The 18,893-nt window shown below is 41.7% G+C and overlaps 1 protein-coding gene across 1 annotated transcript in view; it reads right to left on the reverse strand.

The window, feature by feature from the left end:
* Positions 1–18,893, reverse strand: part of LOC123020557 (desmoglein-2-like) — a 38,112-nt gene that overhangs the window by 6,650 nt on the left and 12,569 nt on the right. Inside the window, exons 2-13 of the mRNA XM_044424429.1 lie at positions 16,341–16,376; positions 15,173–15,301; positions 13,612–13,767; positions 12,272–12,416; positions 9,745–9,914; positions 9,043–9,177; positions 8,756–8,941; positions 6,542–6,804; positions 5,919–6,061; positions 4,475–4,702; positions 1,893–2,120; positions 320–447 (exon numbers count right to left, since the gene is read on the reverse strand). Coding sequence (XP_044280364.1) covers positions 320–447; positions 1,893–2,120; positions 4,475–4,702; positions 5,919–6,061; positions 6,542–6,804; positions 8,756–8,941; positions 9,043–9,177; positions 9,745–9,914; positions 12,272–12,416; positions 13,612–13,767; positions 15,173–15,301; positions 16,341–16,376 — 1,947 coding nt within the window. The remainder of the gene's footprint in view (positions 1–319; positions 448–1,892; positions 2,121–4,474; positions 4,703–5,918; positions 6,062–6,541; positions 6,805–8,755; positions 8,942–9,042; positions 9,178–9,744; positions 9,915–12,271; positions 12,417–13,611; positions 13,768–15,172; positions 15,302–16,340; positions 16,377–18,893) is intronic.

Here is an 18,893-nt window from a genome sequence, read left to right on the forward strand (position 1 = left end):
AGATACCAGGTAGGACTGTGGGCCTTCACACTCCCATCACCAATAGTACTACAACCTCCATATTCCTTCTTTCTCATTCTGCATACACATTACACTGTACTGATTTAGTGTGATGGATACAAGACAAAAGCACATGCTTGCTTCTACTAATCTATTGTCTAAAATGGACATTTGGGCTGCAGTCCCATGTACACTGACTTGGAAATAAGACCCCTAGAACTCATTGCCACTTACATCTGAGTAGGCATGCACAGAATAGTGCTATCAGACAGGAAACGCAAAATCAAGGATGCCAAGCTAGGCCAAGACCCAAGGGTACCTTGTCTTCAGGTGCTGCCCCTTCGCTGTTCCAGGCGCGCAACATTTCTTCACTGTTATCAGGAATTGTTGCAAAGCCTTTTGCAGCGCCTGATCCAAAGTGACATGCCAACAGTAAAAGAGGCAAAACTGCAAAGGGACACAGCAATCAATAAGTAACCAAAGATTTAATATCAGGGAAAGTCACGAAAGTGCTGGGATTTCTCAAGGCAAAGCCTGAATCCATCCAGTTAGACAACCAAGTACCCCATAAACTAGTCAAACTGTTAAAATGTTCTAGAAAAATCTACATCTAATCAAACATGGCTCAAACAGGTTTTGTCTCAGTTGTGCCCGGATATATACTGTTCAGCAGCTCAGTACATTTAAACATTCACATGCAGTAAGAACACCCTAGAACTGAGCATTAACAGTAGCAGACAATCTCTATTCTTTTCCACTTGTTTATTATTAAAGCAGGCTCTACCTGTTCAGGACTGTACACATCCCACAGTACCATCCAAATACAAAATTTCTTACTAGGTGCAAAATCGAGCACCTTGAAAACCCCAGCTTTCATCAATAATAAATAATGGATAAGACAAACTTTCTAGCCCTCATGACTATGAAGGGAGGCTTGAAAATATGAGGGCAGGTGCAACTTGTGAAATCCCAGACTCCAGCTCAGAGGCACAGCAATATTTCCAGCCAGCAGGGAATAGGTGTTTAGTATCCTCTGACCTGATACATTGATTTGTGCCAGGCAACAATAATAGCCATCAACTTGGGTGACTTTAAAAAGGGATGAGACAAATTAAGGGAAGATAATGGTATCAGTGGCTGCTAGTCCTGATGGATGTACATTACCTCCCATATCAGAAGTAGTACACCCCTGAATACTGGTTGTTGGTGAACACAAACAGGAGGGTGCTTTTACACTCAGGTCTTGCCTCTGGCACTTTCAGTGGGGCATCTTGTAGCCCACTGCCAGAAAAGTATGCTGGACTAGGTGAGCCATTCTTGTGCTCCTATGTCCTTGTGAGCAAATGCAGAAAAAATAAGCTGCTTCCGTTTCTATTTCATGTCTGGAAAAGTTCCTGGCTACCTACTGGATTTTCTGCCAAGCTGCTGGATGGCATTTTGCAGAATTAGACAACTGAGGTATTAGCAAGAAACAAGAGGAATGAGGGTTCTAAACTTTAAGTATATATTAAAGAAAAATGTAATGATTCCTATCTCCTTACTGCATTATATGCAAAATATTACATACTCTTAAAGCATATCGGTTTCAGTGGGAGAGAATTCATAAAGCATTTAACTATGGCTTATCATGCCTACAGCATCCTTTTTAAAAATAAAGTGAAAGGATTAGGTCCAAACGTAGTCATGATTGGACTAGATGTATTGAAATCAGTTGGGCTAAAGTTAGTAATAATTAACTCAGGTTCCACTGATTTCAGTGGGTCAACTTTAAGACTAATGCAGGCAGGATCTAGTGGAAAGTCTGAAAGCTGCCAAATGTAGGATTCATTTTGTCAGAATTTTGTGCAGTGCTCAACATGCATTGAGTCCTTACGGAATAACTGGTTACTTACGCAGCAGCAACAAAAGTGCCAGAATCATCAGTGCAATTGCTGCAGGTCCTAGCATGACTGAGGAACTGACGATGCTCTCGCGGCAACCAACACCCTCTACGCATTCACACACGTGCACCTTTAGGATTTGCGGTTCAGTACAGCTGAGGCCTTGGTTATCTCTCACTAGGAGTGGAACTTCGTAGAAGCCAGGCTTTATAGTCTGTGGTACAACCTGTGCTCTAAATCCTTCACAGGGGAGAAACCAACAAATGCAAAGCAGCGTAAAGGCAATGGAACAGACATCTCATCTTAGTTAACAAAGTGTTAGCAGGAGCCACTTTAGGGCTTTCAACTTGATGTTCTAAAGCAGGGCCAAGGAACCTGCAGCTCTCCAAAGGTTGAGGACTGACCAGAAACATTGGTGGGGGGGGGGGTGTTGACATGTTCCTTTCCCTCTTCTAAAGAACTGAGGGAAATATGCAGTGGCATCCAGCTGCTAGCACTATTGATGCTGTGCTAGCAGAAAACAATGTGTGCACAATATCAGTAGCGCTTGCTAATGTGACACACGGTATAGAATGCTATTCCATGTCTTTTTAGGCACAATTAAAACCATTGCACATCTTTTTGGGGATGCAATTTGAATCAGGCCTCAAATGGAAGGCAATCATCCATCTTACATTTGATTTCTGTTAACAATCTTGCTCCCTAATTTGGATGAGCTGACCCTTCTGGACCATTTTTCAAGAGCAGAATCACAAATAACAGAGTGCAGTTTTCTAAACTAGAAGCTACCAGACTATGGATATAGTCAGGTGATCACTGTCCTAGCTGATATTTCAGCCAATTTTATTTATTAAAACATTTCTAGGCTGCCCCTTGCCGAAGCCTCGGGGTAGCTTACAACACAATAAAAGGCTCTCTGTGTGACAGAGGCCATATGTACCTTCAGTGGGCATGCGGAGAGCCTCAAATCTCTTTGAAGCTGAGAGCTAGCTTTAGAGGATGTGAAATCTATCTTCCAGGATAGATTGGGCAGATGAACCAGCTATTAAAAATACCTCCATTTTGTCTGGATTGATTCTCAATTTATTTACCCTCACCAAATCATTCAATAAAAATAAACAAAGAAATATTCAGCAACTCTAAAAGGAACTTGCCAAACTGGGGGAATGAGCATCAGAATGGCATTTAGCTCAGTGTAAGTAAGCATATGAAGTAATGCACAGTAAGGCAAACAATCCCCACAACTGCAAGTACTGGCTGATGGGTCACTGAGTAGTGACTGAGTTGGCAGTGACTGACCAAGAAAGAAATCAATGAAAATGTCAATCCAGTGTGCAGCTGCTAGAGAAAGGGTGAACTCCATGCTAGGCAGAATTAGGAATAGAACTAAAAATAAAAGCCCCAATATCATACTGTGTTTATACAAATCTATGGTGTAACCACAATTAGAATACTGTACTCAAAAAGTATCCGGTAGAGTTGGAAAAGTGCAGAAAGGGGCAACTGAAATGATCAAGGGACTGGAGCAGCTATCTGATGAGGAAGGGTTACAAGTGAGTTTCTATAGCTTATAAAAAAGGAGTAAACTTAGGCAGAGGTGTTCGAAATGATGCATGGTGTGGAGAAGGCGAATAGGGGGCATTTTTCTTTTCCTTTCTTAATACAAGAACCCAGAGTCTTGCCATGACGATTGGTGGGAGATTCAGGGCAGATAAAAAGAAGTGTTTCTTCACACAATTCATAGTTAAACTATGCATTTTACTTCTTATAAGATGTAGAAATGACTGCTGATCTATATGGCTTTAACAGTGGATTAGACAAGTTCCTGGAGGATAAGGCTAGCAATTGCTAGTACTCCTGATGGTATATACTACTTCTGTATCAGAGGCAGTATGCTTCCGTACACCAGTTTTTGGGGAACACGGTTGGGAGGGTGCTGTTGTATTCATGTCCTGCTTGTGGGTTTCCTGCTAACAGCTGGTTGGCCACCATGCAATCAGAATGCTGGACTAGACAGACCCTTGCTAAGATCCTGACTTTTCTTGGTAAGAAAAGCCTGACTTTTCTTATCTCCTTAACAGAGAATAGTGGGGCAATATACTTGTCTAAGTTTTGTTCCACTCCTTACTTAACTCCTGGGAAATGGACAACTTGGGACCTGACTGCCCAGGATTTCTCCTGCCGCAATGGGCTAGCAAGGATGTCATCAGGTGGGAGCTGAATGAGGTACTCATCTTTAAATATGTCTATGTTCCTCACTCCCTGCAATCTTGCACCTTGAATTACTGTAAAATATTTTGGGAAGTGGCATGTGGGGGGCAGTAGCCCCTCACATTATTTATTAACTAATGCATATTTTTAAATGTATCACTTCTCTTTCAAATTTATGTATTATAATTTATGCATAATTTTAAATCTGTCTTTCAATGGCACAAGCAGTCACCAAGCCCCACTACATCCTTCCCTCCATGACCCTGTGTGCAGCTTGTCATGGAATGTTCCTCTGAAAAAGATTTTCTTGGATGTGAAAGGCCAGATATATATTGGGAAAATCACTACAAGTCAATAAGCAGGCCATACTGATTCTTACTTACCGTCTACTTGCCCAATTATCCATTTGTCCGTCATCTTTTCAGGCTCATTTATGATAGAGAAAGTGAAAGGGCCACCATTTGGATGAGCATCTTTATCCTCAGCAGTGATGTTAATGAACTTTGCATCTGTACAGACAGTTGTCTCTCGAGTTGTAAGAGTTGGGCAGTTATCATTAACATCCTCCACTTGAATATTAATGGTACCTGTAACTGTTTTTGAAGGGAAGTCTGCAAAATGGACAGGGTGGAATGTTAGCATTACATTGCATAAAAATACAGATTTGATTTTTAAAAGTTCATTTGCTTCCATCATTCTAGCATGAGCTCAGTGTAGCTTGCAAGAAGTGTACAGTTTGCTTCAGTAGCGCAACTGGGAAAGGTTACAACAGCTGGGACTCTTTAGCTTAGAAAATGGGAAAGCATAGGGAAGCAGGATAGGGTGTGCAAAATGATGGATGATGTGTGGAAAGAAGATAGGGAGAAATTCTTCTTCCTCTCTCATAATATGAGAACTTGGGGACATCCTATAAAGCTAATTAGTAAGAAATTCAGGACAGACAAAAGGAACTACTTCTTCACACAGCACACAGTTAAATTAAAAAATTCACTTCCACATAATGTCATGGGGCCACCAATTTGGATGGCTTTAAAAGGAGGTTGGACAGAGAAGATGGATACCAATGGCTACTGGTCCTAAGGGTTATTGCTACATACAATATCAGAAGCTGTATGTCCATGTGCAGCTGCTGCTAGGGAAAATGAGTGAGAGCGCTACATTCATGTTCTACTTGTGGGCTTTCCCCAGGCAGCTGTTTGCATCTGTTTGTGTAACAGAATGCTGGATTGGATGGACCTTGTTCTTGTCTAGCTTGGCTGTACTGCTTACTACAGAATGCAGTCCATATTCATGGATATATTTGTTTGTCAATTATTGGAATTACCATAGTGGTGCTCTAGTTCTTTGGGCTTGGCTCATTCTGGCATCGTAAAGACCATGTCAATGAGGTTTACTATGCAGTCTTTGATAAGGCTCTCCTACTCTGGAAAAACAACCCCTGATGTGCTTGATTGTCTGGCAGCTGATTTGTGAGCTAACAAGGCATGGGTTAATTAAGTTACGGGCTATTGTTACAAGCATATGGGGTTACATTTGAGTGCAATCCCATTTGTTTGGTCTTCCTGAAGTAAGCAATGTAATGGCTTTATCAGAGGTCTCCACTGTTATCTATTCAATGCCACCAATGCATCAGGTACTCTACACAAAAACCAAACAATCCAGTAAGCTGAAGCAAAATTTGATAAATGATTACAGCTCATCTACCTCAATGTTACTGCCAGTTCCCAAGTCTAGCTTTGTTCAGTTCTAGCAAGCCAATGAACATTTGGCATGAATGAGATGCTGATGCATTATTTAGGAAGAAGGGGAAAGGGAGGCATTACGTACCCTCAGTTATTGCCACAATCAATGCAGTATAAGTCCCATTGACAACAAATGATGATTCGTAGTCAGGCACTTTAATAAGTTTGATTTCAGCAGTTTTAGAGTCTATTGAAAACCAGTTTCCAACATCTTGATATTTGGCATACCTGTGCAAATGTTAAACATATATAAGAATATTCACAGCCACCAATATATAAAAGCAGTTTAGGGCAAGAAAATACTAATTTGGTTGTTTTGGTATATAGTTGAGCATGATCATTTGGTTATTCCATGTTTCTGCCAACGTGATTTCATGTAGTTTTTAAAACTCACTCACATTGTAAAGAAGATACATAGTAATGTAGCACAAAAAGTTTGAATACAGTCATTTTGAAAAAAAATCCTATACATGTGCATGCCATAAAAACACAGGAATTGGAAGGATTAGAAGGGAAAAGTGGTGCCACATCACACTCATAAATCATTACATCTTATGGATAAGGCAGTTCGTTATGTAAGAGTCTGAATGCATCCTAGGGATATTTGAAGTGAAAGACATAGACACCAACTGCATCCCACCATCACAGAGAACTATATTTAGATTACTGACTGCTTTACAGTAACTTGATAAAAATCAGGACTCTTACCTGATGTGTTCTGCTATTTTTCCAGTATCTTCATCATAAGCTTGGTAACTTCCAATAATCTGGTTCAATTTCATTGTTTCGCTTACTTTAATCACCAGTGTTTGGGGCTTAAATATGGGGCCTTCCTTCACATCTTCTACATTAATCTTAACTGGAATAGGTTTTGCTTGGTAGCCCTGGCTAATAATGGATTGGTGATATGCTGCTTTGTTAGAAACCACAATTTTCAAGTCCATTGTCTGCAATTCTTCATAATTAATTTCCTAAAAAGAAAGTGAGAAAAAACATATAAGTTAGAATATGTGCACTGTATATCCTAACTTGAATAATGACTAATATTCTACACAAAAGCTTTTTAAAAAATTAAAACAGGGACATTTTGCTGTGAAATATGCCAAATGGGGAAAAAGCAAATAGTTCCTCCCCAAACCTAACAAATCCAACAACTACAACTAGTCAAAACAGTCATTTTCGCTTCAGTTCTGCTTTTATCATCATCAAAATACCTCATTTTTAAGTGTGCAAAAATGCACAAATGCCTCTAATTAGAGCGTGTACAGAGATATTTGGGGTTTTCTTTATTATTCACAATGACATTAACAAAGACTACACAAGTTTTTTTCTGTGCAAAACAACCATCTCTGCCAACAATCAACAATCAAGTCCCTTCTCTGTGTAATGTAAGTTAACATATTTATAGATACCATCGCAGGATTTCTATCTGGTAGGGAGCCTACAGATATGTCAATTGTAATTATCCAATTTACACACCTACTTGTATTCTCAGTAGGGGAGTACCATACATACCAATTCCAAAATCCAGTGACATTTCATATGTAAAGCACACACAGGAATTTGCTCTTAAGTCAAGCCAAGTGTTGTGATGAACATCAGAGACTTCTGAAGTTTGGAAGGCTAATTCTGTCAGCATGTGAGGCCAGGCCCAAACACAGACTGGCACAGGGTGATCAGACATCATCTCCCATGACCAGAAAGCAAGGGCCAGTGTAGAAATGTAGCAGTGTAGAAATGTTTTATAAAGAGCTGCTTTTCCCAGGTCCAGGCATATTACTACTTCCTGCTTTTTAGCTTCCAGCTTGTAGCTTTAGCCACTGGCTGACATCATACTCACCAGACCCATATTTAAATAAGGGGAGCTGGGGCTAGCTCTGCTCCTGACAGTGGTTGGGTAGAACTGGGTAAAAGCATACCAAAAAGGAGCTTTTCGACATGTCTGAAATGCCTATGACTCATCAGCAGATAGAAAAATTCAGGCACTCCTACTCATGTGCTGTCTGGAAGCTGTGTACATGGGACAGCTGCTCTACATGCAAATCATCCTACCATGCCACAAAACCTCACAGTAATGGGGGAACAGAACAGAAATATTACTTTGTTTTCTTTGCAGAGAAGTGGTCAAAATGATGCCACTACCAATCTGGAAGAACACATTGGTCCTCTTAACAATAGGAAACCCATCCACAGGAACCTGTGTCTGCTAGCTGCCTCCTACAGTGCTTCATACTTTCTTGTGTTGCATATGTGGAAGCATATCTGTCATGCGTGTGCACTCGGATGAGATTCCCAGGCGTGCATGAGAGATAAAGGGCTTTGGTGGGAATGGCAGCTCAGACTCGGAAGAGGGGAAGTGGATAGCTGAACTAGCTGTGGCTCAGAGTTCTCACTCTCATATTGGAGTTGTTGAGACTAGCAAGGCTCCACATGCCCAAACTCTCCAGGTGAGCCTGCCCAAGCCAGCTCTGGATCAAAGCACTTCAAGGGCAACCATACAATTGTGGGAAAGAAGCTGGTGGAGAACAGGCTGGGGAGAGGTTCTCAGGAGGAGAACTTGACAACCCAGGAGTTGAGGATGCAAGGGACCGTCGATGTCCCAGCCAGCTAGACCAATTAGGGACTCAGTGGGAAGAACATAGATGTGGTCACTTCCATAGCATGCTCCCATCCAGAGGCTGGCCCCAAAGGGTTCATAAGCAAAGCTTTGGGTGAGGGGGGGCAGAGCGAGGGGTCAACTTTCCACCTGGAGTGTGTGTTTCAAGGCTTGTGAATACGATGTTTCTGTATGGAATAAAGATTCTTTTAATAATTGCTGAAGTGCCTGTCTCATTTGGGAGGGGATGCCTAGCTCACGACAATATCTGGATCAAGGCCAGTGGAACACATGTTGAGTTACTGCTGAAACTCCTCTGCACTAACCTTAATCAGTGTCAAAATTCCTTCATTGGTTTGTGAATCTGTTTCTATGTGGAAATAGCCTCCTTCATTGCCAGACAAAATCATGAATTTTGCCAGCCAGTTATCGGTGAATTTTTCATCTCTGTCGAAGACCTTCAGTCGCATAATTTCCACATTTGCTGTGTTTTCTTTAACACTTCCTTCATACTGCAAATGAGCAAGCCCGTTAACACCTTGTCCATTTTAATCAAGACAGAAATTGCTATTTGCATGCAAAAACAGGCAAGCCTTGCAGACAAATTACTTACCACAGCTTTTTCAAAAACAGGAACATTGTCATTGACATCCAGAATCTTGATCTGTACAGTTGTCTGTTGACTCATCCCCCTTGACTGCCCATTATAGTCTTTTGCTTCCACAATTAAGGAGTAGTTACTTTGTGTCTACATGAATTTCCAAACAGGAATGCATAAGTGAATGAAAGGGTATGAAAATCAAAAATTAAACTAGAGGTTTCGTAACATGTGGCATCCTTCAAGTCAGAGGCAGGGCAATTTCATCAAGTACTTCATCATGTCACCCCTTGCACACATTTGGATGGTGATATTTGCTGCCTTGGTCCTGGGAGAAGGAGCTGCAGGGCGAGAGGCTGGGAAACAAGGGCCACAAACCAAGGACACTACCCCACTTCTATCCCCTAAGGCAGTGGTGCTGCATCTCTTTCAGCCTGAAGGCCAAATTCAGTTATGAGAAGCCCTCGGGGCTGTTTTCCAATTGTGGGTGAGACTCAAAAGAAAAAGGCCAAAATATGAAAAACTAGCAGCATATTTTTGTTTAGAACTTTCACTGCCTGTAACTAAGTTCCAGGAAAGCCATTTCAGCCTTTTGGAATAGTGGGCAATGCTGGGAAACCACCAAGTGCCTATCACACTTCTACCTTGTAAGTGAAAAATTGGATCAAGTACACTGGATGGGCATTAAAAGAGAACCAGGAGGGGGGAAAAGCTTACCTCTCTGTCAAGCTGGAACACTGTAGTGTGAACCTCTCCTGTTTCTTTGTGAATTTGAAATATGGAAGCAGGAAAACTCGGTTGTTGTGAAACGATCTTGTAAGCAATTTTGGAGTTGAGGTTATTTGGTTCATCTGCATCAGTTGCAATTATCCTCAGGACCAGAGTACCTAAGAGTCAAAATTAAAACAAAGCAAAATACTCTTTGCTGCTGGACGGACAAGACTGAACTGAAGGTTACTGAATATCTGAATACTGCTCTTCTAAATTTTATACAGGGTGCATTTGCATTCCTGTTCAGACACCCCCTCCAAAAAAAGTGCTATGACTCCTAGAAGACCCCAATCAGCCATGCTGGGTGGGGAAATATGGGAGCTGTAGCACTTTTTTCTGTCCAAACTTGAATAGAAGTACACACTCAGATTCAAGTACACCCTTAATTCAAGTATGGATGCTTTATCAAAAGTGTACATAAGAGCAAGACAGCTAAACCCTAAAGATGTTTTTAATGATGCAAGACTTTTGGACTTGTTCTCTGTCCACTGGATTTGGCAATGAAGGAAGTGCTAGAAATAATCATCACATAATTTTAAAATAAATGATATGTTCATAATGAGTGAAAACAATAATGTATGCTGTATAGCAGGGGTGGCTGGACTCGTGCAACAGAAGAGTCACATGTGAAAAATGTCAGGTGTTTGAGAGCCGCAAGTGGGTGGCAGTGGCAGGCAGTGAGTGGCAAGTGGGTGCTTGTGGGTGATGAGAGGCGAGATGCAAAATAAACCCAGAGCCGCATGTGGGCTTGTGAACCTCTGTTTGGCCACCCCTGCTATACAGTTTAGCTGGGATCCATTACAGAGTTTATTTTCAGATAAATCTTTCAGCTCAGTACTACCCCTACTGCACTATGGTTCTACCTGCAGGGTGTTCTTTTGGGCAGGATTGTACTAAAAAAGCTACATCCCTGTCTTCCTGCCATAGACGCAAGCCAGGAGAAGCAAACCCAGTTAAAGTTTAAAGCAAATGGCCTCTCCAGTGGTCTGGAAAGAATTATGCAATGGAAATGCAATACATTTGCTTTTTGTAATCCATTCTGTGTCTGTTGCAGTATTATTTTTTATTAGATTTTCTACGGTTTCCCCCTAATCGGCCTACAATGAAATGTGGGATGTTCCCAATTTATTGCAAAACTAAATTGCAATAAATTTAAGCTGGAGCGCCTTCCTCCAGCTTTGGCTGGTCCATCAGCTGCATCCTTACCTGGACAAGCACTGCCTAGCAACGGTGATACATGCCTGGGAACTTGCCGGCTGAATGTGCTCTGCATGGGGCTGCCCTTGAAAACGGTCCAGATACTTCAATTGGAACAAAATAGAACTGCCAGGCTGCTGACGGGGACTGGTTGTTATTCTCATATAACGCTGGTCCTCTACCAGCTACGCTCGCTTCCGATTGAAGTCTGGGCCCAATTCAAGGTGCTGGTATTAACCTATAAAGCCCTAAATGGCTTGGGACCAGGATACCTGAAGGAACATGTCCTTCCTTATGCCCTCATGCCCCTTAAGATCTGCAGGAGAGGCCCTGCTCCAAGAACCTTCCCTGAAGGAGGTAAAGAGGGTGTCCATTCGGAGGAGGGACTTCCCTGTGGTGGCGCCCAGACTGTGGAATGCGCTCCCCAGAGAGGTTTGCCTGGTGCCAAGCCTATACTTGTTTCGGCAGCAGGTGAAAACCTTTTTATTTGAATGTCATTTTAAGAATTAGGGATTTTAGATGTTTAAGTTAACAGTCATATTTTCTTTTTCTTTTGTAAGTGATTTGTTCATTTTTATTTATTATTTTAACTCTGATTGTGTTTTTACTACTGATTGTATTTATTATTACTATTTATTATTGTCTACTGTATTATTGATTGTTTTTTATTATTGTTGTTGATTTTAAGCTTTGTAAGCCGTTCTGAGATGCTGTCATGAAGGAAGGGATAGAAATGTTTTAAATAAATAAATAAATAAATAAATAAATTAAAACTACAGGAATGAGGAGCTTCTTTCAGACCGAGGACCAGTGCAAATTTAGCGAAGCTCTTGCGGGTCTGGCATGCAAAGGCAGAAGGGGAGGGACATAAGTACAAAAAACGTCAGTAGTTTTAAGAGTGCAATCCTGCAGGTGTTTAGGCAGAGAAAAGTACTACAATCCCTAGCATGCATAGGATTGCATCCTAAAGCCCTTATTGCCAGTAACTACTTTAAGAAATGCATTTCTGCATTTTAGAATTGGGTAAAATGCACAAAATCCAAAAAACCTGATGGTTAGGGGAATGTGGCTATCTGTGAATTCTCAAAGGACCATACTAGAATCCCAGGTGAGCTAGCTATGGCTGTGAAATCAGTGTGAAGTCAAGGTTTCAACAATATGTAAGATTATACAAGGGTACAGAAGTAAGAATGGTTAGGAAAAATGAATGAAGCCAAAATAATTATGTAGGAACTGCTGTTTAGTCAAAATGATTTAAGAAAAATCTAGGACTTACCTGCAGCACACAATTCTTCAACAGAACCAGAAAAAACTTCCTGTGAAAACACTGGACTATTGTCATTAACGTCCAGGACTTTAATTCTCAGGTCTAATGGCTTTTCCACATTGACACCTTGCGCATTCATTGCATAACCTCTCAGCTGGAATTGTAATAGATAAAATAACAGGAAAGAAAAAAATAGCCATATAACTGGATTATGCCATACAATCATGAAATACTATACAAGACAATGGAATACAGTAAAGGCTGGGAGATGGCAAATGACATGCTTCATAGTGCTGAGCGGTCTCTGAAATGGCATCCTGAAATGGTGAGATGGCTTTGGGAATGCTGGGCAAGTGACCTAGGACTTCATGGTGTCCATGACAACCAAAGGATTTTCCCAGCATGTCATCAGGCACACCCTAGGCTTGGGTATTTTCAGCCAAATATGAGGATGGTTCTCTGAGGGTGGGGGACTTTGACTCAGTCCCGTTGTCACAATCATTGCCTGTTGAAATTTAGACTGTTGGCAGCTTATTCCCTGCCTATTAAGATGGTTCTGGATACTTCCCAAAGGCCTTGGGGCAGACGATGATCTGGCTCATATGGCTGGCACTCCTGTTAAAGCCCTGGTTGAGCTGTGGAACACAAATATGACCCAGGCAGCTGACATAATTGCTCCTACCTGCTCGCTCTGTTGTAGAGCTGGTGCAGCTCTGTGGTGTACCCTGGAACTGAGAGCATTGGAACAACATAGGAGATGGTCTGAATGCTGATGGAAGAAAACTCCCAGTGCATACAATCAAATCCTAGTGTGTGCCTACAACTGGGCAGTGAAGGTGGCAAAGAAACAAGAGAAAGTGACTCCAATTCTGAATAAATCCTCCCTTGACCCAGATGACTTAAGTTACTTCAGGCGAGTAGCAAATATTCCTTTCCTGGGCAAGGCTCTTGAGCAAGGTGATTGCCAACCAATCAGACGGATTATCTGAATCCATTTCAGTCAGGCTTCAGACCTGGTCTTGGCACAGAAACAGCCTTGGTTATCCTGTATGATGACCTACGCTGGGAGAGATGTGGGGTGTGACCCATTACTCCTGGACCCCTTGGTTATCCAGGCTTAAGGGGACTACTCATCGCAAGTTTTTCTTTTACATTGTTTTTCATTCCTGTATATTTAGCTGTTCTTTTAAAATGTTTCTTCTGATAAGATTTTATGGCATTTTTTTGTATTTTATCATATTGATTTCATGTACTGTCATAAATTGTCTGCAGAGTTTCAGCTATGGGGGTATAGAAATGAAATAAACAAGAACAACAACAGGAAAAGGCACTCAAATTCCTTTGCTTACATGTAAAAATGGTGTTTTCTCCCTATCAACTATTCCAGTAATATTCAGTTCTCCCGTTTTTCCATTGATCACAAACAGTTTATATGGTGGTTCTGTGACTCCTTGGCCAGTAATGGCATAAGTAATAGTCATATTGGCTTCATAATCAGATTGTATCTGTAAGGAACATGAGGAAGGTGAATTCAACATTTCTGGAAATTTAACATTTCTGAAAAATAATACAAGACACTTCTGTGGACAAAGCCAGAATGAATGGGGATGTACTTTCATAATCTGTAGTATTATATCCATAATCTTCATGACATCATAAGACACTTTATAATTTAAGGTTGCTACTACCGTTTCTCCATTAAAGAGAAAATTTAATATAAATGGTTCATCAAAATACAGTTGATTCATTCTTCCAACTGTGCAGCTGCACGGGCCAGAGAAGAACTCAGTGGAAATAATAATAAGAGGAAATAATAATGAGTATGACAACAACAACAGCAACTGCAATTCTGTACTGCTTTTCTGTAACCCCCCAAGACAGTTTCAGAGCCATTCAAAACATTAGAGCCATAATAAAGCAAAAACATAGTAAAACAGAGATTAAGGATGTGTATTCTAGAATCTGGGAGCAACACAGGAGAAATCTCTTTTTGTGTGCTTGACAAACAGGCCTCTACATGTGAGGATGCTTCAAAAAGGGCCTTCCTTGCTGATCTTAATAAAATGAGCCCCATTTGAATCCTTTCCAGAGCACACAGAGGAGCTCAGCTGAAGCAGCATTTTGTAGTGAACATAACCTGAACTACAGAGGATCTTGCTAATGTTTTATTACTTGACTATATTATTGGTCTTGCAGTTATTTGCAGAGACAACTCATAACTATATCAATTGAACCTCAGCTATCTTAGAGAGGGGAGAGATGGACAAATGTAACTAGCAGAACCGAGAGCAGGAACATTGAAGAGGCAAAAGGTACCGATGGGAGAAAGTGAGGACCGGCAATTGTACATAGCAAAGTGTAGTTTTCTTAAAGATGAAGACAAAGGAGTTAGGTCAAAGGTTTCCCCAGGAGGTCAGGTATTGAGCAACAGCATGAAGGAAAGAGAGAGGTGTCATATGTGGTTATTCTGAGAAAAAGCACCATACATAAGTGATGGTAAGGGAGAAAGCATGCAGTCCATACAGAAAGCAGAAGTCCTTGGGATGGGAAACTTGGTAGAATGGAAGCCACAGGTAGGATGTACAGTGGAAAGGAAGGACAGGATGAGGCTGAAAAGTAAATCCAAGGAATGCATGCACAATGTGGTACTTATTATTTCCACTAGAAGACTGTCAGAACAGAACACCTTTAAAAACAGTACAATTAAAAAGGTATGATTTTAACTTGCAGTGCATTATAATTTAGTCATGACAAGTGATAGGCAGCAATCCAATTTAGTTAGTATTATTTCATTTAAAAGATTAGGATATGCTACACAACAATGTCCAAGTGAGATTATGTTTTCATACCAACCCAACATAGTGAACAAATTAAATCTGTCAAGCTTTATTTTGTTTGGTTCCAACGTACTTTGGCTATGGGATTTTTGTTGGAATTGTCTATCTCTTCCCAGATGACTGCAGGAGGGACAATCCATTCTCGCTTTTGTCTAATTACATGGTCCTTCTTGAATAGTTGATTATCTTTGCCACCAAGAATCTGTCAAAAAAGCCAACCTTTAATTGCAATACTTTGAGAATCTATGGTTCATTTTTTTAATGCACTGCCATCAAGTCAAAATTAACAAACTATTTTAAAATGTGCATTCCTACCTTTTATTTAATGAGTAGATTATAAAAGTAATTGAAGGCTGCAATCCCATGCCAGTTTAGACAGAAAAAAGCCTACAATTTCCAACATGCTGTTTTAGACCTTTTTTCTGTCTCAATTTGCACAGGACTGCATTTTAAAAGGATAATATGGACCATTTTAAGAAGGGAATGATCCTACGCATATTTTCTCAGAAATGTTCACTATGTTTAATGAGATCCCACACTTGCTTACTATAGGCCCAGTCCTGCTGAATTTTGCACAACTTATTTTCAAGTAAACTTGCTCAATTTTTTTATTTCTATTTTTATTTCAGCAGAAGTCTGATAGGTAGCAAAACAATTTGAACCATCTATTTTACAGACAGAAGTCCAGAAATGCCAAACTACAAAAGCGAGAAAAACATGCTACAGGAGTCAGAAATGATCTCCAATGAACACTCAGAGGAAGCAGGAATTCTTGGTACTATGTTATCCTGTTCAGCTTCTTTGCCACCAGCAATGTCATATGATTGGGTGTTTTTGGCTAAAGGCTGTAATTTTGATAAGTTTTGCATACAACACCTGGCATCTTGCTACATAGATGTCAGTAAGTGAACTATAATAATAGTTTATACTTTTCCTAGCACTTAAAATAGTTCTCAGAATGTAGAACACTGTCAAGCACTCCCTTTCATTGTCTTTCCCCCACCCTTTCATTCAGCCAAACTGGCCAGACCCCTTTGTCTCTTATGCACTACAGCAGCCTTCCCCAGCTTGGTCCTCCTTCAACAGCCTGATGTATTGGACCAGAACTCCCATGCTGGCTAGGGAATGTTGGGAATTGTAGTCCAACAATCTGCAAGATACCAAGCTGGGGAAGTCTGCACCATGGTAAGCGATATCTACACAGAGATATTAATTCATTGCAATTTCATTTAACTACCTACCTCCACATGAAGACCATCTCCAATGATTACACAGCTCTAAGAAAACAAAGAAAGAAACATATATAATACACGCAAATTTTAGGAAAAGCAGGTTGCTTACCTGTAACTGATGTTCTTCGAGTAGCCATCTGTGCAGTCACACATATGGGTTCTGCGCCTGCGCAGTGCCTTTGGCCAGAAGATCGATAGCTAACGGTTTCCTTTTTGGCGGGGACTCTGCTCCCCCTCCCCCCTAGCAGTATATAAGGAGCAGAGTGACCACCATTTTCCAGTCTTTGAAAGACCGACGTTTGGTTCCCTATGACATTGCACATTAGTACAAGAAGTTTAAAGAAGTAGCGGTACGACACATAGGAGAGATTATAATACCTAAGTAAAAATAATCGAACCACCCATGACACCAAGAGGGGTCGGAGGGTGGGTTGTGTGACTGCACAGATGGCCACTCGAAGAACATCAGTTACAGGTAAGCAACCTGCTTTTCTTCGTCGTGGCCTCTGTGCATCACACATATGGGTAGAATAACAAGCTTACCCCAACTGGAGGAGGGAGGTGTCATCATCGAAGGACAGACGAAAGTACAGCTCTGCCAAAAGAGCAATCCTGTCAGGCACGGACATCTAGCCTATAGTGTTTGGCAAAGGTACACGGAGTAGCCCAAATGGCCGCCTTGCACACATCCTCTACGGAACTCCTGATGCAAAGGCTGAAAAGGCAGCGACAGCTCTTGTGGAGTGACCTTTTGGAGTAGATGGTAAGTCCAACTTGGCTAGCTGATAAGCTAGGACAATTGTATTAACTATCCATTTCGAAAGGCGCTGAGAGGTAACTGGACAACCTTTGTCGTGCTCCAAATATTTCACAAAGAGTCTATTTGAATGTCGAAAGGATTCAGTCCTGGATCTATAAAAGGCTAAGCAGCGACCGACGTCCAGCATATGTAGAGATCTTTCTATCGGATTCGAAGGGACCGGAAAAAACGCCGGTAACACAATTTCCTGTTGCATATGGAAAGAGGTAGCAACTTTCGGAAGGAAAGACGGATCCATACGAAGAACCACCTTTTCCTTATGAAAATTTAGAAAAGGGGGATCCACTCGAGCGCATAGTTCAGAGGATCTACGTGCTGAAGTCACTGCCACGAGGAAGGCTGTCTTCCAAGAAACGAGGCGTAAATCAATTGTCGCCATGGGCTCGAATGGTGATCGAGTTAATGCTTGTAAAACCACCGAGAGACTCCATGTAGGCATTAGGGGTTTTACAGTGGAATTCAGATTACTTAAGCCTCTCAAAAATCTTTTTATTAGAGGTTGAGTAAAAAGGGAAAAACCATGTATAGCTCCTCTGTAGTGGGAGAGCGCTGCTGTACAAACCTTTATAGATGAAGGTTTGAGTCCAGACTGATGTAGTTCAAAAAGGAACTGAAGTATCTGTGAAACGGAGGCTGAGGAGGCCGGAAAAGAGTGTAAATTGGCGAAGTTAGAAAATCTTTTCCATTTTGCTGCGTACGACTTCCTGGTAGATGGTCGTAGTGCAGATTCAAGAATATACTGCAGATCCGGGTGCAGGCTCTGCTGGGTATGTATGGTCGGGATGGTAGGCGGTGTCGATACCGATGTATCACCCCGGGTCACCGTATCCGCCATGCAGTCAGTTTCAACGATAGCAAGTCTGGGTGACGAACTGTGCCTTCCTTCTGGGTGACTAGATAAGGGAGAAGAGGGAGTTGAAGAAAATCCTCCCTGGAAACTTGAAGGAGAGTTGGGAACCATGGTTGTCGTGGCCACCATGGAGTGATTAGTATTCTTGTAGCTCCTTCGTGAATGATCTTTGCAAGCACTCTCATGATAAGTGGGATCGGAGGGAAAGCATAAAAAATCATGCCTGTCCATGGAATCATGAAAGCGTCGCCCAGGGAGTCCTGACCCACTCCCGCTCTGGAGCAATAGGTCCTGCACACTCTGTTCCCTTGAGTGGCAAACAGGTCGATATCTGGTCAACCCCATCGGTGAAATAACATGTTTTGAACCCGACGGTCTAACTCCCATTCGTGGGAGCATGACATGTGTCTGCTCAGCAGATTGGTTGTCGGTGCCCGCAAGGTGAACTGCTAGAATAGTGATACCCCTTGGTACACACCAGTCCCAAATCTGCATGGTGAGACGGGCTAGCTTGCGGGATCGGGTTCCTCCTTGTTTGTTTAAATAAAAGACCATCGCCACGTTGTCGGAGGTCACTTGAACGATCTGATGGAGGAGCAGATCCTCGAAAGCTTGCAGTGCTTTGAAAACGGCAAGGAGTTCCAGAAAATTGATATGATTCCTGCCATCCCGATGGCTCCATCTCCCTTGGGTACTTAGATTGGAGCAGATGGCCCCCCATCCCAGCAGTGACGCATCGGTACCGAGGGTTACTGTAGGGTACCGAGGTTGAAATGGAACACCGACGGTTAAGTTGGCTGGATCCATCCACCATAGCAGGGATTGGAGAACTGAAGCCGATAGTCGAATTCGTTTGGTAGGAGGGTCTATCTGTGGCCGAAACAGTTTGTTG

This window comes from Varanus komodoensis, unplaced genomic scaffold (assembly GCF_004798865.1).
Source record: "Varanus komodoensis strain SLA01 unplaced genomic scaffold, ASM479886v1 scaffold14_1, whole genome shotgun sequence".
Lineage (NCBI taxonomy): Eukaryota > Metazoa > Chordata > Lepidosauria > Squamata > Varanidae > Varanus > Varanus komodoensis.